Source organism: Bubalus kerabau, chromosome 1 (assembly GCF_029407905.1).
Source record: "Bubalus kerabau isolate K-KA32 ecotype Philippines breed swamp buffalo chromosome 1, PCC_UOA_SB_1v2, whole genome shotgun sequence".
Lineage (NCBI taxonomy): Eukaryota > Metazoa > Chordata > Mammalia > Artiodactyla > Bovidae > Bubalus > Bubalus kerabau.
The window spans coordinates 233882239-233902550 of NC_073624.1; the positions used below are offsets into that span (position 1 = coordinate 233882239).

General features: G+C 43.3%; 1 protein-coding gene across 7 annotated transcripts in view; it reads left to right on the forward strand.

Moving 5' to 3' along the window:
* GRIA1 (glutamate ionotropic receptor AMPA type subunit 1) overlaps positions 1 to 20312 on the forward strand; it is a 365851-nt gene that overhangs the window by 232829 nt on the left and 112710 nt on the right. For 6 of the 7 annotated variants that reach the window (XM_055559484.1, XM_055559480.1, XM_055559498.1 and 3 more), the window contains 2 exons: positions 12378 to 12539; positions 16927 to 17094. In XM_055559484.1, coding sequence (XP_055415459.1) covers positions 12378 to 12539; positions 16927 to 17094 — 330 coding nt within the window. The remainder of the gene's footprint in view (positions 1 to 12377; positions 12540 to 16926; positions 17095 to 20312) is intronic. The other variant, XM_055559490.1, reaches the window with a different exon arrangement.

A 20312-nucleotide genomic window follows, 5' to 3' on the forward strand; every position in this document is an offset into this window, starting at 1 on the left:
TTGAAATGTACTTGGATAAGAGTTAACACTAGAGGCTTTTTTCTTTTTTCCAATTCAAATGACATTTTAGCTGTTTTAAGCATAGCTGCAATGTCTTATTGACTTGGTGGGAACCAGATAAGCCTGTACTATGAGGGATTATATAGGGCGAGAACACATTCAAGTTCCAGTCAGTTAAAGTGGCTAAAATAGGAAAATCTGAACACTGTATGCAGAGACATGGTTATTTGAGGACAGAAAAAAGTCCTCATCTCAGGAATATTCCATGAACTCGCATATCTCCATATTCATGTGCACACACCTGTGTGATCACAGAATTGTAGATCAAAGCTGAAAAGCCCTTAAGAGAAAAATCAACTGGCTTAGAAGTTTCCAAACTTTTTAGTTTAAAGCACTATTTTCAAATGGAATCTTGGGGAGAACCCCGGTATGTGAAACAGATAAAAAAGCAAAACTGCTTTGATGGTAGAGGGAGGGTAGGAATCTAGAACCCCAGTCTTCTCCCTTCCCCCTAATTCAACATGGGAGACTCTAAAATGCCTACAGCCTGGGACAACAGTTGGAAAGATCACTCGCTGATCTGGCCAAGGGCCTCACTATGCAGATCAACAATCTAGTGCCTGGATCAACATTACCCCAAAAAAGTCAATAACAAAACTCTTGGCTCCACAAGATGTAAGTTTAGAGGGTGAGAGATGAAGGATGGAAACTTACAAGAAAACCATGAGAAGGATGAGTGAATAAATTATTGTTTATTGCTTCACTCTTTGGTGTGAATTAAGCCATCAGCCCACTCCAGGAACTGTGATGGGGATACTGGTAGAGACTCTGAGAGAGAGAAATAAAGAACTTTGAGGTTCACATCCCAAGAACCGGCACACATTAAAATTTTCAGAGACATGGATGAACCTAGAGACTGTCATACAGAGTGAAGTAAGTCAGAAAAAAACAAGTATCATATATTAATGTGTATATGTGGAAACTGGAATGTGAAGTCAAGTGGGCCTTAGAAAGCATCACTACGAACAAAGCTAGTGGAGGTGATGGAATTCCAGTTGAGCTATTCCAAATCCTGAAAGATGATGCTGTGAAAGTGCTGCACTCAATATGTCAGCAAATTTGGAAAACTCAGCAGTGGCCACAGGACTGGAAAAGCTCAGTTTTCATTCCAATCCCAAAGAAAGGCAATGCCAAAGAATGCTCAAACTACCACACAATTGCACTCATCTCACACGCTAGTAAAGTAATGCTCAAAATTCTCCAAGCCAGGCTTCAGCAATATGTGAACCGTGAACTTCCTGATGTTCAAGGTGGTTTTAGAAAAGGCAGAGGAACCAGAAATCAAATTGCCAACATCCACTGGATCATCAAAAAAGCAAGAGAGTTCCAGAAAAACATCTATTTCTTCTTTATTGACTATGCCAAAGCCTTTGACTGTGTGGATCATAATAAACTATGGGAAATTCTGAAAGAGATGGGAATACCAGACCACCTGACCTGCCTCTTGATAAATTTGTATGCAGGTCAGGAAGCAACAGTTAGAACTGGACATGGAACAACAGACTGGTTCCAAATAGGAAAAGGAGTACATCAAGGCTGTATATTGTCACCCTGTTTATTTAACTTATATTCAGAGTACATCATGAGAAATGCTGGACTGGAAGAAACTCAAGCTGGAATCAAGATTGCCGGGAGAAATCTCAATAACCTCAGATATGCAGATGACACCACCCTTATGGCAGAAAGTGAAGAGGAACTCAAAAGCCTCTTGATGAAAGTGAAAGTGGAGACTGAAAAAGTTGGCTTAAAGCTCAACATTCAGAAAACAAAGATCATGGCATCCAGTCCCATCACTTCATGGGAAATAGATGGGGAAACAGTGGAAACAGTGTCAGACTTTATTTTTCTGGGCTCCAAAATCACTGCAGATGGTGACTGCAGCCATGAAATTAAAATTCGCTTACTCCTTGGAAGGAAAGTTATGACCAACTAGATAGCATATTCAAAAGCAGAGACATTACTTTGCCAACAAAGGTCCGTGTAGTCAAGGCTATGGTTTTTCCTGTGGTCATGTATGGATGTGAGAGTTGGACTGTGAAGAAGGCTGAGCGCTGAAGAATTGATGCTTTTGAACTGTGGTGTTGAAGACTCTTGAGAGTCCCTTGGACTGCAAGGACATCCAACCAGTCCATTCTGAAGATCAGCCCTGGGATTTCTTTGGAGGGAATGATGCTAAAGCTGAAACTCCAGTACTTTGGCCACCTCATGCGAAGAGTTGACTCATTGGAAAAGACTCTGATGCTGGGAGGGATTAGGGGCAGGAGGAGAAGGGGATGACAGAGGATGAGATGGTTGGATGGCATCACTGACTCGATGGACGTGAGTCTCAGTGAACTCGGGGAGTTGGTGTTGGACAGGGAGGCCTGGTGTGCTGTGATTCATGGGGTTGCAAAGAGTTGGACATGACTGAGTGACTGATCTGATCTGATCTGATCTGATATGTGGAAGCTGGAAAAATGGGATAAATGATCTTATTTGAAAAGCAGAAATAAAGACACATGTAGAGAACAAAGGTGTGGATACTGGGTGGGGGCTTGGGGAAGAAATGGATTGGGAGATTGGGATTGGCATATCTACACCACTATGTATAAAACAGGTAACTAATGAGAACCTACCGCATAGTACAGGCAATTCTACTCGGTGCTCTGTGGTGACCTAAATGGGAAGGAAGCCCCAAAAGAGGGGATACATGTATATGTATGACTGATTCACTCTGCTGTACAGTAGAAACTGACACAACATTGTAAAGCAACTATAATCCAGTTTTAAAAAAGAGTTGAAGACTAACACCCAGGTCTCCTAGAAAACTGCTAATTCCTTCCTAATAACAGTATAGAGATGCAAGCCAGTCCAAGGGCTTCGTTCATGCAGGACAGGAGATAAATGAATCAGACTGACTAGTGATGAGGAGGCAGAATGTACAGTGGTCAGAAAGCAAGCACAGAGTCTTGTCACTTGCTATGACTGTAGTCTCTGCCCGTCACTAGCTATGTTATATTGGGCAGAAGCTACTGCTTTCGTTTAAGCTTCAGTTTTCTAATCTGCAATGTGGAAATGATAAAAGTACCTGCTTCACAGGATTATTCCAAGCATTATATGAGATCATACAAATAAAGCTCTCAGCATAGTGCCTGCTACATAGCTCAGGTCTATTAGGCGCTGTGATTGTCATCATTATTATTTTAGCCGAAGTCTCACTCCCATGACTTCTGTCCATTGGTTGGTTCTGGCTTACCTTAAAGAACAAATATTCCCCCCCGAAAGCCCTCTGGGATTGGAATACATCCTTCACTTCCCCTCCTAGTCTTTCATTATTTTCAGGTTGAACATCCCCACTTTTTTCAAGCATTTCTAATGTAATGAGACTTTTTGAACTGTACTTTCCTATAACTATCCTCTCTATGGAGCTGTCATCTAAGAATTTACCTGACAATCTGGGGAAACTTGCCATGTTCAACTTGTGCCACTCAGAGTATAAAGTGCAAGTTCTTCAATTTGTTCTAATCTTACCTCTTTTCTAGATCTCAGGTGGATGAGATGGAGGGAGTTTTCTTTCCCACCTCCCAGGGCTTGTTAAAAATCCTTGTCTTTGGCCCCTTTCTCTTAACAATGCTGGCTGTTCCCTCTTCCATCTAATGGGACTGGTGTCAGCCCAAGCAGGATGATGAGGGCTGAGCACCTTGTCTGTGACCCCTTGAAAGAACCCCAGAGAGAAAGGAAATCTGGCTTTGAAGATAAAGTTTTTTATCTTTTGAAAGCTGCATTCCTATACACCTGCCTCCTGTGGGCTCAGGTGTCTTGCCTGACCGAGTGCCTGGTGTGGGTTTTTTTTTACTTTGTATTTGGTGTTGGGGTGTAGCCAATTAACAATGTTGTGACAGTTTCGGGTGAAGAGCAAGGGATTCAGCCATACATGCACGTGTATCCATTCTCTCCCAAACTCCCCTCCCCTCCAGACTGCCACATAACACTGAGCAGAGTCCCATGTGCCATATAGTAGCTCCTTGTTGGTTATCCATTTTAAACATAGCAGTGTGGCCATGTCCATCCCAAACCCCCAGTGCCTGGTTTTCAAGTAGCTGTTAACACCTAACCTCTTTGGACTGCATCATAGTGACGATGGTAAATATGATGATGATGATAATAATAGCTAAGATGTATTAAATGCTTACTTTGTGCCAGACACAGCTCTAAATATTTATACACACTTTTTAAAAAAATCTTGTACCAATTCTATGCTGTAGGTGCTATTATATCTGCATTTTGAAGACCAGAGAGTTAAGCCTCAGAGAGCTTAAATAATCAGTAAGCACACCTCCTCAAGATGTTTTGTTTCCAGGCACACATGATAATTAAAAGTCATAATGATAGCCCAGAGCCTCATCACCATCCTCAAAGCATTTTCTAAATCTTTACAGCAACGTAAAAATATATCTAATATAGTTATGGTGTTAAACATCTCTTTTGGATATCATAATTATTTGACATGCCTTTTTGTGCTAATCCTTTGAAAATTATCATTGAGATACGATAGATGGAATGACTATCTTAACTGGTTTAGTTAATTGAGCACTTCCTCCCCTCCCCCAGTCATGCTATTCTAACAGCTGGTCAGCATTGCACTGCCTCCTACACCGAGTGCTTAGGGAATATAGATCCTAACCCCAGCTCACACTCTAACCAGCCTACAACTTGAGGCCAATAGTCTCCTCTCTGGACAACAGGGGGTTTGATCTGATCTCTAACATCTTTCCTTCAGGCATCAGTAAACCTAAACTGTGGCCCATGGGTCAAATTCAACCATTTCCTGGCTTTGTTTAGCCAGGAATGATTTTTACATGTTTAAATTACTAGAAAAAAAATGAAAAGAAAAGTGATATCTCATGACATATGAAAATCATGTGAAATTCAAGTTTCAGTGTTCATGAATACACTTGGGGGTGGAGGGGACACAACCATGCTATTTCATTTTCTATTATCTAGGCCTGCTTTCATGCTCTAATAGCTGCATTCAATAGTTGTGACAGAAGCAACATGACCTGTAAGCCTAAAAAATTCACAATATGACCACTTATCAAAAAAAAAAAAAAAAATTTGCTGACTCCTGGTATGGATATGGAGTAGGTGGGTACTAAAAAACTTCATATAAATCAGAGGCTTGAGAAACATCTACCCAATCTGTAACCCTTCTTTGGCAGAGTGAGACCTCTGTTCTAGGCTATTAACTGTCAGCCACGCTGTCTGAGCTTCTTTGTCCCTCTTTATCTGGGGCAATCTGGAAACCCCATCCTAAAGCTACATTCCTCTGTTCCTCGGCTGGCAAAGCAGTGTACCACACAGATGAAGAAGACAGATTTGATAGCTGGACCACAGCTGGAATCCTTGCTTCTGGGGGATCTCTGGGTGGGGAGAGGGGGTAGGTTCCAGAGGTCTTTGAACCACAGCTCCTCACATGCAAAACTGGGACACATACTCACTCATTTATGCAAATGAGTACCCGGGCCTACTTAGGTGCATGTTCACCCCTCAGGGCTGTTTGGGGGGATTAAGTAGGATTATGTATATAAAGCATTTAATAGAATGCCTGGCTCAGGAAAAGAGCTTGGGGAATGTTTAATAAATCCAAAGGTGACTGCTGATGGATTATTTCATTTTTCAACTTTAAATGACAACAACTTCAGAATTCTCAAAGAGCTATATAAATGAAGTTATATGATGCACAAGAAGCGACAGCTTCGCCATTGTTGTCATATCTGTCATCCTTAGGAACAATGTTTCTAAAGCTATGTTTCAGTAGAATATTTAACGGCACCAGTGTTCTTTAATTCTAGGCCAAGAGACAACAAATTAAACAGGGCTCCCTTAATAGACCATATCAACCCATGCAGTGACTTCTCTTCCCTGTTCTGTCACTGACACTCCCTCTCCCACTTCCTAGGGACTTACAGATGATTCTGAGCCAGTAAGGTACATCAGAATTACCTGGGGATCTATTTTTATTTTTCAATAGTACTAAAAAAAAACACATTCACATGGTGATAAAAAATAAAAAAATTATTATGGAAGGTTATTAAAAAAAAGCATATACCTAATCTCTCTAATCTCATACTTAGAAAAAACTATTTTAAACATTTTCTGTGTTTGGTGATTCTAGTAGTTCCCTCTACACACTTCTATGACATATAGAAGTGTGTAGAGGGTATGTAATATGTCTATGTCTCTTTTTCTTTCTTTATCAACTTTCATCCCATGTGTGGCTCCTCAGTTAAAAAAAAAAAAGATAAACCACTTCATACCGTTTTCCACATCCTGTCCTCAATGTTCATTAGCCATGCTATTATTTGGAATTCTTCTAATTAGTCCCTTTATAATATGTTTTACCTTGATTTTTGATTGACTGGCATTGTTGTTGTTTAGTCGCTAAGTCATGTCCGACTCTTCTGCAACCCCATGGACTGTAGCCTGCCAGACTCCTCTGTCTGTGGGATTTTCCAGGCAAGAATACTGGAGTGGGTAGAGATTCCTTTCCTATCATTTCCTTCTCCAGGGGATCTTCCCAACCCAGAGATCAAACCTGTGTCTCCTGCACTGTTGGCAGATTCTTTACCACTGAGCCACCTGACCAGCATTAGAGCTTTATAGAGATATCTGGTTTCCTCTCCAGAGCCCCTGCATGATAACCATTAGGAATGGCTATTATGTAGAACCTCTCTTATATACTGTGATGGGTCCCTCAGATGAAGGACCTCTATCCTAAGAGCCTGTTCATTTGCACTTGAATGAAAATGATAGGCAGACCATTCTTCTGTCCCCCATTCATCAGTAGCACATGGGACAGTGTGAAAGGCCACAGAGGAACCACAGAAGCAGACAGGGACACAGTGATCTAACAGCTCCAGGAGCTCACTTATCACAGAGGCTTATCTTAAATGATAAACAGTCACTTTGTGAAAAACAGCATCAGGTACAGTGCTGGAGGGACACTGAGAGGCATCTGGGTTTAGAAGAGCTGAATTCTCATACTGAATAACTTGAATAGAGCATTTTGTGGGTTAATTTCATTTCATTCACTAGTCACAGCATACAGAGCAATAGACTCCATATTTGGGGGCATGTTATAAAACAGGCAAAATGACTCAAAAACAGTGCTTAAAATCAGACTTCATCATTTAATCTTTAATATAATACAATTAGCAATGTTGCATCCTTTTATAATATTATATAATTAATAGCACAGATAAAGCAAAATGTACTCATTACCAAATATTACCCCCTAAGGTTTTTTAAACAAAATGGCAAAGAAAATTAGAAAATGATTTAATTAAACCATGTTTAATGAGCATGCTCAGGGGACTAGAGTGGGTGGGTTGAATTTCCCAGCTGACCGGTAGGCAAATATTTCACACCTTTATTTCTTCTTCTTAGTCAAGAACAGTTTTCTCTATTGGAATGGTCTGTTTTCTTGCATTATGGAGAGATCAAGTCCAGTAGCTATAAGAGACTGCTTTAATCTTCATGATTAAAGACTGTGGAGATTCAAGATCACCATTCAGGCATGAAATCTTCCATGAGGGGAAGGCGAGGATGTCTTCTACTAAGTGAATGCATGTTGATGCCAAGTTATTCCCTCATTTCGTGCCTTCCCTAACAGTACAGATAAGAGCTTATTTTATCATTCTTTGTCCCTTCTTTCTCAGGGGAGCTGAGAAGTTCAGGTAGAGGTCCCATCAGTTTGATTGGAAATAACTTCAGGTCTGGCTCCAGTCACCTTGCAATCAGGCATTCTGGTGATAGAGCTGAGTGGCATTTATGTTTGAATAAACTCTGCCATTTCCTTTGGCCCCCATTACATTGATGGGGGCAGTCAGTACAAAATGTCCAAGTGCTTGTTACAGATTTTCAAGCAATGGAATTTGACTACAGGAGATAGCTTTCATTTTATTCTCTCAATAGTTACTTTATGAATAAAATGTTCTTTTTAAAATCCCTAAAAATTATGGGAAATCTCTCCACTGTGCATTAGCCTTTAACCAGGGGTGGGGTGGCTGTACTCTTAGGTGGTAGAATGTCTTAGGATGCCTATTGGGTATAAGAACCTAACTCCAATTTCATCTGTACTAAAAGCTTGTTAGAATCCTTGCACAATTCAACAGACCCCTGTGAATGTCTGTAAACTATAGCTGTAGGTATAGTTAGTCACTAAATGCATTTCCAACATGAGCTTCCCTTGTCAAACAATTTAAATCATCCACTGGATTTATTGCCTGGAGATCATACTTTCCCTGAAAAATTAGCATTTTTGCTTGAGGAATGTCTTTGGCTTTTATTCATTCACCCAATAAAAAATGTATTGAGAACCTACTTTGTGTCAGACATGGTGCTAGATGCTGGGTTCTAGGACACATCCATGAACAAAACAGAAAAATATCCCTACTCTCATGGAACTGACATTCCAACACAAGGAGAGAGGACAAGGGAACAGATGAGCAAACCAGATCATCTCAAATGGGTGATAAGCAGAGCACTGAGAAGGAACTGACTAGACTGCATATTGGAAGTAACTTGATTGAGTTCTACCAGAATCAGGTCTTAAGACAGCAATTCAAATACAAGTAGCAGTTATGTAAAGTTTAAAAATAAAATAAAATTTAAAAAAAAAAAAAAAAAAAAAAAAAAAACAAATACAAGTAGCTTCCTTGGACGCTAATATGAGAAATAACATCAGGGAATCAGGGATGTGAGGTAGGGATGTAAGAGCTGACCCATTGGAAAAGACCCTGACACTGGGAAAGATTGAGGGCAGGAGGAGAAGGGGACAATAGAGGATGAGATAGTTGGATGGCATCACTGACTCAATGGACATGAGTTTGAGCAAACTCTGGGAGATAGTGAAGGACAGGGAAGCCTGGCATGCTGCAGTCCATGGGGCTGCAAAGAGTCGAACACCACTAAGCTATTGAACAAGAAGAAGGTAGGGATGGGAGAGCAGGCAGCTGAAAAAGGTGCATAATCAAGGCACTTATCTCTGGGGCTATGGAACTCCATCCCTTACAGAAGCTCTAGACTTGGATGTAGAGTGTACCTCATGGTAACCCACCCAAGGGAGAGGGCTATGGTTTCTACTAACTCCCCAAGAGCAGAGAGCTGCTCTGGGTGTATGAACTCCTCAATACATCTGGCTTACCCTACCTGTGGGTGAAGTGATAGGTAGCTGTAGTTAGTATAAGAAGTGGAATATCAGTGTCTACTGGGGAGATGTGGAAATGAGCAGGGCACCAAGGGCATCTATCAAGGATGAGAACTGGGTCTTTAGATAAGGAATCCCAGGTGGCTCAGATGGTAACGAATCCACTTGCAGTGCAGGAGAACAAGTTTGATCCCTGGGTCAGGAAGATCCCCTGGAGAAGGGAATGGCAACCCACTCCAGTATTATTGCCTGGACAATCCCATGGACAGAGGAGCCTGGCAGGCCCTAGTGCATGGGGTTGCAAAGAGTTGGACACAACTGAGCAACTAAGCATGTTACAGGAGAAAGCTCTCTGAAGATACTGTACTTTAGCTGAGACCCAAGGATGGACATGAGCTGGCCAGGGAGAACTCACTTCCAGGCATAGAGAATAGCTGGGCAAAGGCTCAGAGTAGAGCTGAGCTTAGTTTGTTTGTAAAATAGGAATAATAAAGAATCACTGAACTTTAGAGGCATAGGGTGGGGGGAAGGTCTTTGAGTCATGAAGTTATTGATGACCAGATCTTTTTTTTTTTTTTAATCTATTCTTTTTTAAATTAATTTATTTTAATTGGAGGCTAATTACAATAATGTTGTGGGTTTTGCCATGAAACAGCCATGAGTGTACTTGTGTCCCACCATCCGAACCCCCCTTCTCACCTCCCTCCCCACCCCATCCCTCTGGGTTGTCCCAGAGCACCAGCTTTGAGTGCCCTGCTTCAAGCATCAAACTTGCACTGGTTGATAACCAGATCTTTTAGGTAAGGAAACCAGATCGAGTCAGTGAGAAATCAAGAGACTAGGACAATGTCTTAGGATCTCCAGGCAAAGCTGAGGCAGTGATGGGGGCTCAGAGCTGCCAGACCACAGTTCTTCCTACCCTGAATCTACCAAACTACTTCGTGTTCATTCCCCCATTTCACCCCTTGGGATCTTGCAGTTTCCCTAAGCCACGGAGTTCAGAGAGCAATGACTTTGTGATCCCTGCTCAAATTCCTGAAGTGGGTAGCAATTATACCCAGAGAGAAACCCAGATGATCATAAGGCTTTCTAGGATCCAACCCTGGGCTGCCCCCCACCCTCTCCCCCGCAACTGCATTTCCCTCTGTCTGTCTCTCTCTCTTGTGCTGTGCTAGTCACACTAGTCTTCCTACTGTTTCTAGAATATGCTAAGCATCCTCCAACATCTGAGCCTTTGCTCAGAATGCTCTTCCCCAGATTCCCCCAGAGCTCATGCCACAGCTTCACATCAGCCAGGTCCCTGTGTTGACACCACCTCCTCAGAGTGGCTCATTTGGACCAGGCCTCCCGGGGCCAGGCACTGCCCTCCTCTCCTCATCCTCTTTCCCCACTTCATCTTCCTTCAGAGGACTCATAGCTACCTACCACACAGTATCCTCTGCTGGATTCGACCTTATACACTGCTACATGCTTCCTTTTTAAAAATTGAAATATAGTTGATGTATAATAAATACCATGTTGCTATTGTTCACTTGCAAAGGTGTGTCTAATTCTTTGTGACCCCATGGACTGCAGCATGCCGGGCTTCCTTGTCCTACACCATCTCCCGGAACTTGCTCAAACTTATGTACATTGAGTCAGTGATGTCATCCAACCATCTCATCCTCTGTCGTCCCCTTCTCCTCCTGCCCTCAATCTTTCCCAGCATCAGGGTCTTTTCCAATGAGTCAGTTCTTCGCATCAGGTGGTGAAAGTATGGAGCTTCAGCTTCAGCATCAGTCCTTCCAATGAATACTCAGGACTGATTTCCTTTAGGATTGACTGGTTTGAGCTCCTTGCTGCCCAAGGCACTCTCAAGAGTCTTCTCCAGCACCACAATTTGAAAGCATCAATTCTTCGTGATTCACAATGTTTAAAGGCTATATTTCATTTATAGTTATTATAAAATACTTGCCCTGTATTGTACAATATATTCTTTTAGCTTATTTTATACACAATAGTTTATTTATGGTCCATTCTTCCCACTAAAAAGTAAGCTTCATAAGAGAAGGAACTTGTTTTACTCGCTATTAGAATAGTACACTGCATTAGGATAGCATTAGAATAGTACACTGGCTTTCAAAAATCTTTGTTGAATTTATGACAAGAGAATATGTAAGCATAGGCCTTCAGAAGGCCTTAGTTCTGGTCCCCTCTATGCCACTAAGTCACTGAATGACTTTGTGCAAGCAATTCTCTATCTCAGTTTCTTTATCTGGCAAGCAGATGCACAGTTTCTACCTTATAAAGGCATTAAAGTGAAACACAGCCATAGATTTGAAAGTACCGTACACTGTGGAATATATTATACAGATACAAGGTTTCCTTTCTATCTTGAAGGCTTTCTGAGTTTGAATGAACTTCGTCAAATGGGGAGGAAAGTTTCATTCCAATAAGAAATCCTTTGTGGATAGGAGAATTGATCGGGCCTCACTTGCAAGACCTTGCCTGCAGCATAGGAAAAAGCACAGGGCGGGGAGGGTTGGGGGGCGAGGCAGGGAGGCATAACCAGCATCCAGCCTCTTCCAGATGTGCTGGGGACATGCTGGGGACCTTGGGGCACCCACAGAAGCTTGCCCTGGATAGAATTCAGATGCCTCTACAGTCAGAGCAGAGTGATGGTGGTAAAGGACAAAGGTCCCCCCTCATGTTTATTAGACTATCACGTATCTGTGCTGTTATAATAATCCCAGCCGCTGTTTATTGATCACCCAGTCTTGCAACACGGACTTGACATGCATCATTGCACTGCTTTTTCTCCTCAGCCTCCTTACCTCCATTATTCATACAGGAAACCATCAGGGAACTTGGTCCAAGGTAGAGTATGTAACTCATAGCTCTGAGTAGCAGAGCCTATCCTTCAGCCCAGGCATGGCTGGCTCCTGAGCAAGTGCTCTTAACCAATGTGCTAACTTAGCACACAAAATAAGTGATAACAGAGGTCAGAAGGAAGGGAACTGCAACTGCCTCTCCATTAAGTCAGTTTCACCTTAAGTCTGAACAGGGTGGAAAACGCTATGATTCTGTAACATGGTTAAATTGATGCATCCCGACAGCATATTCTAACTTGCTTCCCTTCCTCACCACCCAGGGTTTCATGGACATTGACTTAAACAAATTCAAGGAGAGTGGAGCAAACGTAACAGGTTTCCAGTTGGTGAACTACACTGATACCATCCCGGCCAAGATCATGCAACAGTGGAAAAACAGTGATGCTCGGGACCACACCCGGGTGGACTGGAAGAGACCTAAGGTAAGAGGATGGACAGCAGGCAAGAAAGGACCCTGCTGGTCCCTTTGCCTGCCCTAGATTCCTGGAACAGACTTTCTAAGAGGAGCAAGCTAAGGAAAGTAGATCCATAAAGACTGAGGGTATGGACATTCCAGAATGACAATGGTTTTAACAGGATAGACATTTTGCTCCTTTTTCATATAAACAAAGTTCAGAAGTCAGCACTCCGGGGCTTGTATAATGATTTCACAATCACCAAAAGCTTAGAGACTTTTTCTATCTTCCTGTTCTGCTATCCTCAGCATACAGCTGCTACCTTATAGCCCAAAATGGCTGCAGAAGCCCCACAATTACCTCAGTATTCTACCCATCAGGAAGAGAAAAGGAAAATAGAAAGCAAAACTGTTTCCCTTAAGAACTCTTTCCAGCAGTCACATACAGATCTTCCCCTCACATGCTATGGAGGGGGACATCTCAGGAACCTACCCCAGCTAGCTACAGCAGGAGCCAGAAAATGGTGTCTCTACTCTGGGCAGGATCACCATGTTGCACAACTCCAGGGGGATGCTATTAGCATTTATTTCTTCATGGATTGAGCCTCCTAGATTTGTGCAGTGGGCTGGTCCTTCTGGTCAGCTGCATACCTGGCTAAAAATCAAGGAAATTTAACTAAGCAATAACCAGTACATTTCTGTCTCAGAGAGTCAACTCCCAATTATCATGCAGACTACCAGCCCCTCATTCCCTGCAAGGCAGCTTTAAACTCTGTGGCTAAAATCTATTTTGTTTTCTATTTGAAAATGGCTTAGAATAAAGATGAGTTTCCCTGATAGCTCAGTTGGTAAAGAATCTGCCTGCAAAGCAGGAGACCCCACTTCGATTCCTGGGTTGGGAAGTTCCACTGGAGAAGGGATAGACTACCCACTCCAGTATTCTTGGGCTTCCCTTGTGGCTCCGCTGGTAAAGAGTCCTCCTGCAATGCAGGAGACCTGGATTCAATCCCTGGGTTGGGAAGATCTCCTGGAGATGAAGGGCTACCCACTCCAGTATTCTGGCCTAGAAAATTCCATGGACTGTATAGTCCATGGGGTCGCAAAGAGTCAGACACAACTGAGCGACATTCACTTTCACTCCAGAGTAAGAATAGAGGATAATTTCTCTTTCCCACATCAAATCTAACAGCTTGGCAGTGGCTATGAGGAACACTGTTGAGAAGGATTCTGAGTCTAAATCTGTTTATCCAGGGCCAACTGTGGATCCTTGCCAACTTTCTCTTGCCCCTGGTCAGTTGCATTTTGTAAATGTCAGGCCACTGAACCAAGACACTGTCATCCCAGTTTTGCTCAAACTGATTCAGGACTTTAGAAATAAAGGCACTTCAACATGACCTTAAGCAAACAAAATCACAAATGTGATTTCAATCAATGAGTAAACTACAGAGCAGTTTCATTCATTCAGTTCAGTTCAGCTGCTCAGTTGTGTCCGACTCTTTGTGACCCCATGAGCTGCAGCACGCCAGGCCTCCCTGCCCAACACCAATTCCCGGAGCCTACCTAAACTCATGTCCATTGAGTCATCCAACCCATCCAACTATCTCATTCTCTGTCGTCCCCTTCTCCTCCTGCCCTCAATCTTTCCCAGCATCAGGGTCTTTTCAAATGAGTCAGCTCTTGCATCAGGTGACCAAAGTATTGGAGTTTCAGCTTTAGCATCATTCCTTCCAATGAACACCCAGACCTGATCTCCTTTAGAATGGACTGGTTGGATCCCCTTGCAGTCCAAGGAACTCTCAAGAGTCTTCTCCAATACCACAGTTCAAAAGCATCAATTCTCCAGTGCTCAGCTTTCTTTATAGTCCAACTCTCACATTCATACATCACTACTGGAAAAACCATAGCCTTGACTAGACGAAGCTTTGTTGGCAAAGTAATGTCTCTGCTTTTGAATATGCTATCTAGGTTGGTCATAACTTTCCTTTCAAGGAGTAAGCATCTTTTAATTTCATGGCTGCAATCACCATCTGCAGTGATTTTGGAGCCCCAAAAAGTAAAGTCTCTCACTGTTTCCACTGTTTCCTCATCTATTTGCCATGAGGTGATGGGACCAGATGCCATGATCTTAGTTTTCTGAATGTTGAGCTTTAAGCCAACTTTTTCACTCTCCACTTTCACTTTCATCAAGAGGCTTTTAGTAGTTCTTCACTTTCTCCATAAGGGTGGTGTCATCTGCATATCTGAAGTTATTGATATTTCTCCCGGCAATCTTGATTCCAGCTTGTGCTTCCTCCAGCCCAGCGTTTCTCATGATGTACTCTGCATATAAGTTAAATAAGCAGGGTGACAATATACAGCCTTGACCTACTCCTTTTCCTATTTGGAACCAGTCTGTTGTTCCATGCCCAGTTCTAACTGATGCTTCCTGACCTGAATACAGGTTTCTCAAGAGGCAGATCAGGTGGTCTGGTATTCCTATCTCTTTCAAAATTTTCCACAGTTTATTGTGATCCACACAGTCAAAGGCTTTGGCATAGTCAATAAAGAAGAAATAGATGTTTTTCTGGAATTCTCTTGCTTTTTTGATGATCCAGCGGATGTTGGCAATTTGATCTCTGGTTCCTTTGCCTTTTCTAAAACCAGCTTGAACTCTGGAAGTTCATGGTTCATGTATTGCTGAAGCCTGGCTTAGAGAATTTTGAGCATTACTTTACTAGCGTGTGAGATGAGTGCAATTGTGTGGTAGTTTGAGCATTCTTTGGCATTGCCTTTCTTTGGGATTGGAATGAAAACTGAGCTTTTCCAGTCCTGTGGCCACTGCTGAGTTTTCCAAATTTGCTGGCATATTGAGTGTAGCACTTTCACAGCATCATCTTTTAGGATTTGAAATAGTTCAACTGGAATTTGATCACCTCCACTAGCTTTGTTTGTAGTGACGCTTCCTAAGGCCCACTTGACTTCACATTCCAGGATGTCTGGCTCTAGGGGAGTGATCACACCATAGTAATTAACTGGGTCGTGAAGATCTTTTTTGTACAGTTCTTCTGTGTATTTTTGCCACCTCTTCTTAATATCTTCTACTTCTGTTAGGTCCATACCATTTCTGCCCTTTATTGAGCCCATCTTTGCATGAAATGTTCCCTTGGTATCTCGAATTTTCTTGAAGAGATCTCTAGCCTTTCCCATTCTATCAGTTTCCTCTATTTCTTTGCATTGATCACTAAGAAGGGCTTTCTTATCTCTCCTTGCTATTCTCTGGAACTCTGCTTTCAAATGGGTATATCTTTCCTTTCCTCCTTTCCTTTTCACTTCTCTTCTTTTCACAGCTATTATTAACATGTGACTATCCCACTCAATTTCCAAAAGATTGGAAATGACTATAAAGATACCAAATGTAATGTCTTTACTTTAAAAAGGAAGTGTTTGTGTGTCCAAACTCATGTCCAGTTCTTTACAACCCCATGGACTATAGCCTACCAGACTCCTTCTGACCATGGGATTTCCTAGACAAGAAAACTTGAGTGGATTGCCATTTCCTTCTCTAATGGATCTTCCCAACCCAGGGATTGAACCCATGTCTCCTGCTTGGCAGGTAGATTGTTTACCACTGTGCTACCAGGGAAGCCCCAAAAGCAAAAGGAACAAAGTTAAAAGCTGGAAAAATACCTATACATTTATTCTACACGACTGTACTGTGAACTTAGGATGTACCAGAGAACATGCTAGACATCAGAGACAAATTGATGAGAATAGATATGATTGCCAGTGCTGGAAAATGTTGTTCTGGATTGTTATCTTGCTTTTGTTTCAACATTTTAGTACCTTCTTAGGTAAGAGGGGGATAAAATTGAGGCTTAGCATGAGGAAGCACAAGAGGAAATTTTGTGGAATATAAACTTGCCACTTGAGTGAGCTGCATGCAGAAATAATTAAGAGCTTACCCTTCTCAGATTATTCTTTTTCTTTCTTTTACTGTCACCAGGGATGGTGGCGAAAACTGTTCTTCTTGGCTCCCAGTTGGTGACAGAGAGAAAACCAAGTTGTTTTCATGGACTGTATCAGACAGATACAGATGAGTTGTATTTAATTTAGATGTTTTGTATTCAAGATATGCCTCTTCCCCCAGATGAACCAACATTTTAACATGGATTGGATAGAAAATTCTAGAATTCTCTTTGAACCTCACAACCAGCAATAATACTGAACTCTGGAGTTCAGGATGGCAATATTGGCTAGGGAGGTGGAGCAGCAGGTGCTTCCTGGCTTACAGTGGCTCCCCGTCCCCACCATACCCCCCATCCCTGGCTCACTGCAGGCATCCTCATCACCAGGAGGCTCCTTCCCAGATACAGCTCCCACCCGCCTCCCTACCAGCTCTCTCTCTGACACCCAACTGTCTCTGTTCCTCCCACCAGTACACCTCTGCGCTCACCTACGATGGGGTGAAGGTGATGGCTGAGGCTTTCCAGAGCCTGCGGAGGCAGAGAATCGATATCTCCCGCCGGGGGAATGCTGGGGACTGCCTGGCTAATCCAGCTGTGCCCTGGGGCCAAGGCATCGACATCCAGAGAGCTCTGCAGCAGGTGAGGCTGGCATCAACGGTGGCCCCACCCTATGGGAGCCTCGCAGGGGATTTAAGCATCAGTGTCAGGCGGGATGTAGCTATTGGAAAAAAAAAAGGTGGAGCACACCTGAAGTTTGGACCACCACCGCATTGTTTGTGGCTCTGACATAAGAAAGATTGTGTAGAAATTTGAATAACAAAATGAAAAAACTTAATAGTATGGACTAGTCATTCCTGACAGCACAAGAGCTCTATTTTCTGCTTAGGGATTATGCTAAGAAGGGGAAGCCAGTGATGCTGTATTTGAAAGGGGACTTGAGATACACAAGGATGAAACTGAACCATTTTTGCAGGCTCTCAGAGACTCTGCTCTCTTGCCCTGATTTTCTAGATTTCTTCATTATCTTTGCTCTCTGTGCACATGTCAGGATGGGACCCTGAAAATGTTTCTCGACACTTCTGATTCTATTTTCTTGCTTCTCAGCATTGCACTCATCAATTTTGTTTGCACTTACGAATGGGCAAAGAACAGGGATATAAAATGGTCAGGATCTTCCTATCAACTGACTCTGCAGAGGATTCTGAGGTGGAATCCAGATTCAACAGGGAGGAATATAAGCACTCAGTGATATGTCTGCTGTGGAAGCAGGATGAGACAGATACACGTGAGCCATGTGTTTGACATTCCTGTTTTAGAAGGTTCTGGGGACTTGCCCAGCTTTATGATTCTCTGAACTCCTAGAAATCTCTAGAAGTTTCTAGAAGCACCTCAAGCACAGACTAGTTCTCCAAGTCCTGACACGTACCACACTATATGATGCCTCTGATGCCTCCTGAGAGAGACCATATTTCCAAAGGGGACTGGGCACAGAGGGCAGGGCTCACTTCACAGGAATGTCCAAGTATCAGACACAGTGGCGAGCTGGCAACAGCAAAATGTTCTGGTGCAAATGACTCTCAGGATCTGCTCTCTCCCAGAGGGGAGCATTTCTGAATGAGGGAGAAATGTAGAGCAAAACATACAACTGTTCCCACTTGTTTTCAAGCCACACATGCACAGCTCTAGCGATTTACAACCTGGAGAAACACACAAGATGGCAATATCATCAGTTGTTCTTTAGCTCGGCTGAAGCGCCTGCACGTGGAGGAGAACACAGACTTCTGTCCTTTGGAATGAAGCAAAGCAACTGCCCTGTGGCTAAATGCAAACAGGTCCACCCACAGCCCTTTCTGCCCCACCCCCTGTCACTGTGCAGGGTGGCCCCGAATCCCTAGGCAGCAAGAGCCGGCAAGCCAGCAGCTTCAGAATGACTGCCAAAGGTGTGGTGGCAGATTGTGTGTGTGGCCAGATTGCCTTCTGGCTTATTTAAAATGCTCTTCCAGGCTCCACAGTCGAGACAGCTTCTGTTTGCAATGTGAAGCTGGTTTCAGAAGGTCCCAGGGACTTGCCCTCAGCTTCCCAGCCCTTCCAGCTCCCTTGCCTCTCTCATCTTAAGGATGTCCCTGGAAGGATATGCTGACATCACCATGACAGTGATGAAGCCTGGAGACAATGTGAGTGGCAGAAAGGACTCTTACTCAGGAGACCTGAGGTCCAAGACCAGCCAGGCCCTTGAGTTTCTCGGTGACCTTGAAATACTAATTCAGATCCCCCACACCCTTCTCTTTCCTCACCCATGACAATGAGGCAGTCAGAGAGACCATGCTCGGTTCTCACCTGGCTTACAAATTCTAAGCATCTAATTAATTTTCCTTACACTCTAACTCATGTCTTTCTGGTTGTACAATGCTCAGTCTTCTGTTTCTGCCTTCAGTGGGGTTGAGAGGAGGCAGTTGCTTTCATCAAAATAATAATGATCTCCTCTATACCAGGGGTCCCCAAATTCTAGGATCTAATGCCTGGTGATCCGAGGTGGAGCTGGTGTAATATTAATAACAATAGAAATAAGTACAAAATAAGTGTAATGCATTTGAATCATCCTGAAACCATGGCAGGGGCCACTACCCTGGTCATGGAAAAATTGTCTTCCACAAAACCGGTCCCTGGTGCCAGAAAAGATGAGAACCATGCTCTATACCATCTTGAGTCAAGACATGCGTGTGCCAGTCAGCTTGTTCCTGTGAGCCTACTGTATGCTCTGCCCTAGGACCAAGCTCTGGGGACAATTAGAGAAGGCAAGGCCTATCCTCAAGAAACTCTCTTTAGTCTCTATTGTGGCTAGAGGTAGGGTGGGGAGAACTAGCCGCAAAAACAAAAACAAAATATAATCAACATTCTGATCCGAAGATCAGCTGTTCAAACTGAATCAAATCTTTGTTTATCACTTCAAATCACAAAAATGTATGGCAGAAAGAGACCTGAGAAATGACGACTCCCACTTTTTCTTACATTAGAGATGAAGCAGCTGACCCAGAGTGGGCAGGAACTCCCCCAGGATCAGCTTAGCAGCCGAGACTGTAACAGACCCTGAACTGGGGCTCCTCCTCCTGCCCCTAGCCTGCCCTGTGGCCCCAGGGACCTTCGCTTGTACGTACTGAGCCTCAGGGCCTCCCACACACAGTCATGGCTGCTGTCTAGCCATTTCACCCTCTAGACCCATCTCTTTAAATAGCCATGCCACTAGGGAGAATCTGTGTGCCCACAGTAGACTTGGTAAATCCCAATGCCAGTCAGCCTTTGGACCCCAACTTGGGATCTCAAATCACTTCTACCCTGACCTCGGACCTTCAGGTCACAAGTGGGGAGGGATCTGAGGGTCAGCTTGTGGTCAAGCTGGGAAGTCTGTGAGTTAGACCAGGAGGAATAAGCACATTATTCTAAAACTGAGGGTCATACCAGCTATGACATGGCCAGGGCTCACTATGCACAAGGTTCTGAACATATTTTACATGACTGATCTCACTGAATCCCCTATAATATAACCCTCGGAGGTAGCTGGTTTTATTAACTGTGCTTTATAAATATACACACTGAGCTACACAGATGTTCAAGAATTCCCCCAGATTATACAGCTAGTTAGTGGTAAAAGTGGGATTCCACCCCACATCTCCTTGCTACCTCACTGTACCCTTAACTGCTCTGCTCTGAAGCCTCGAAGGCCCAGCCCAACAGATGAAAATGAGTTCTGGCCCAGCCAGCTATAGCACATGGCCTCGGCTCCCCCTCACCCCGCTACAGTTTTCCCAGGAGCAGGGTGAAGATAACTCAGCCGCCTGCCTGCCCCCATCTCCTCACCC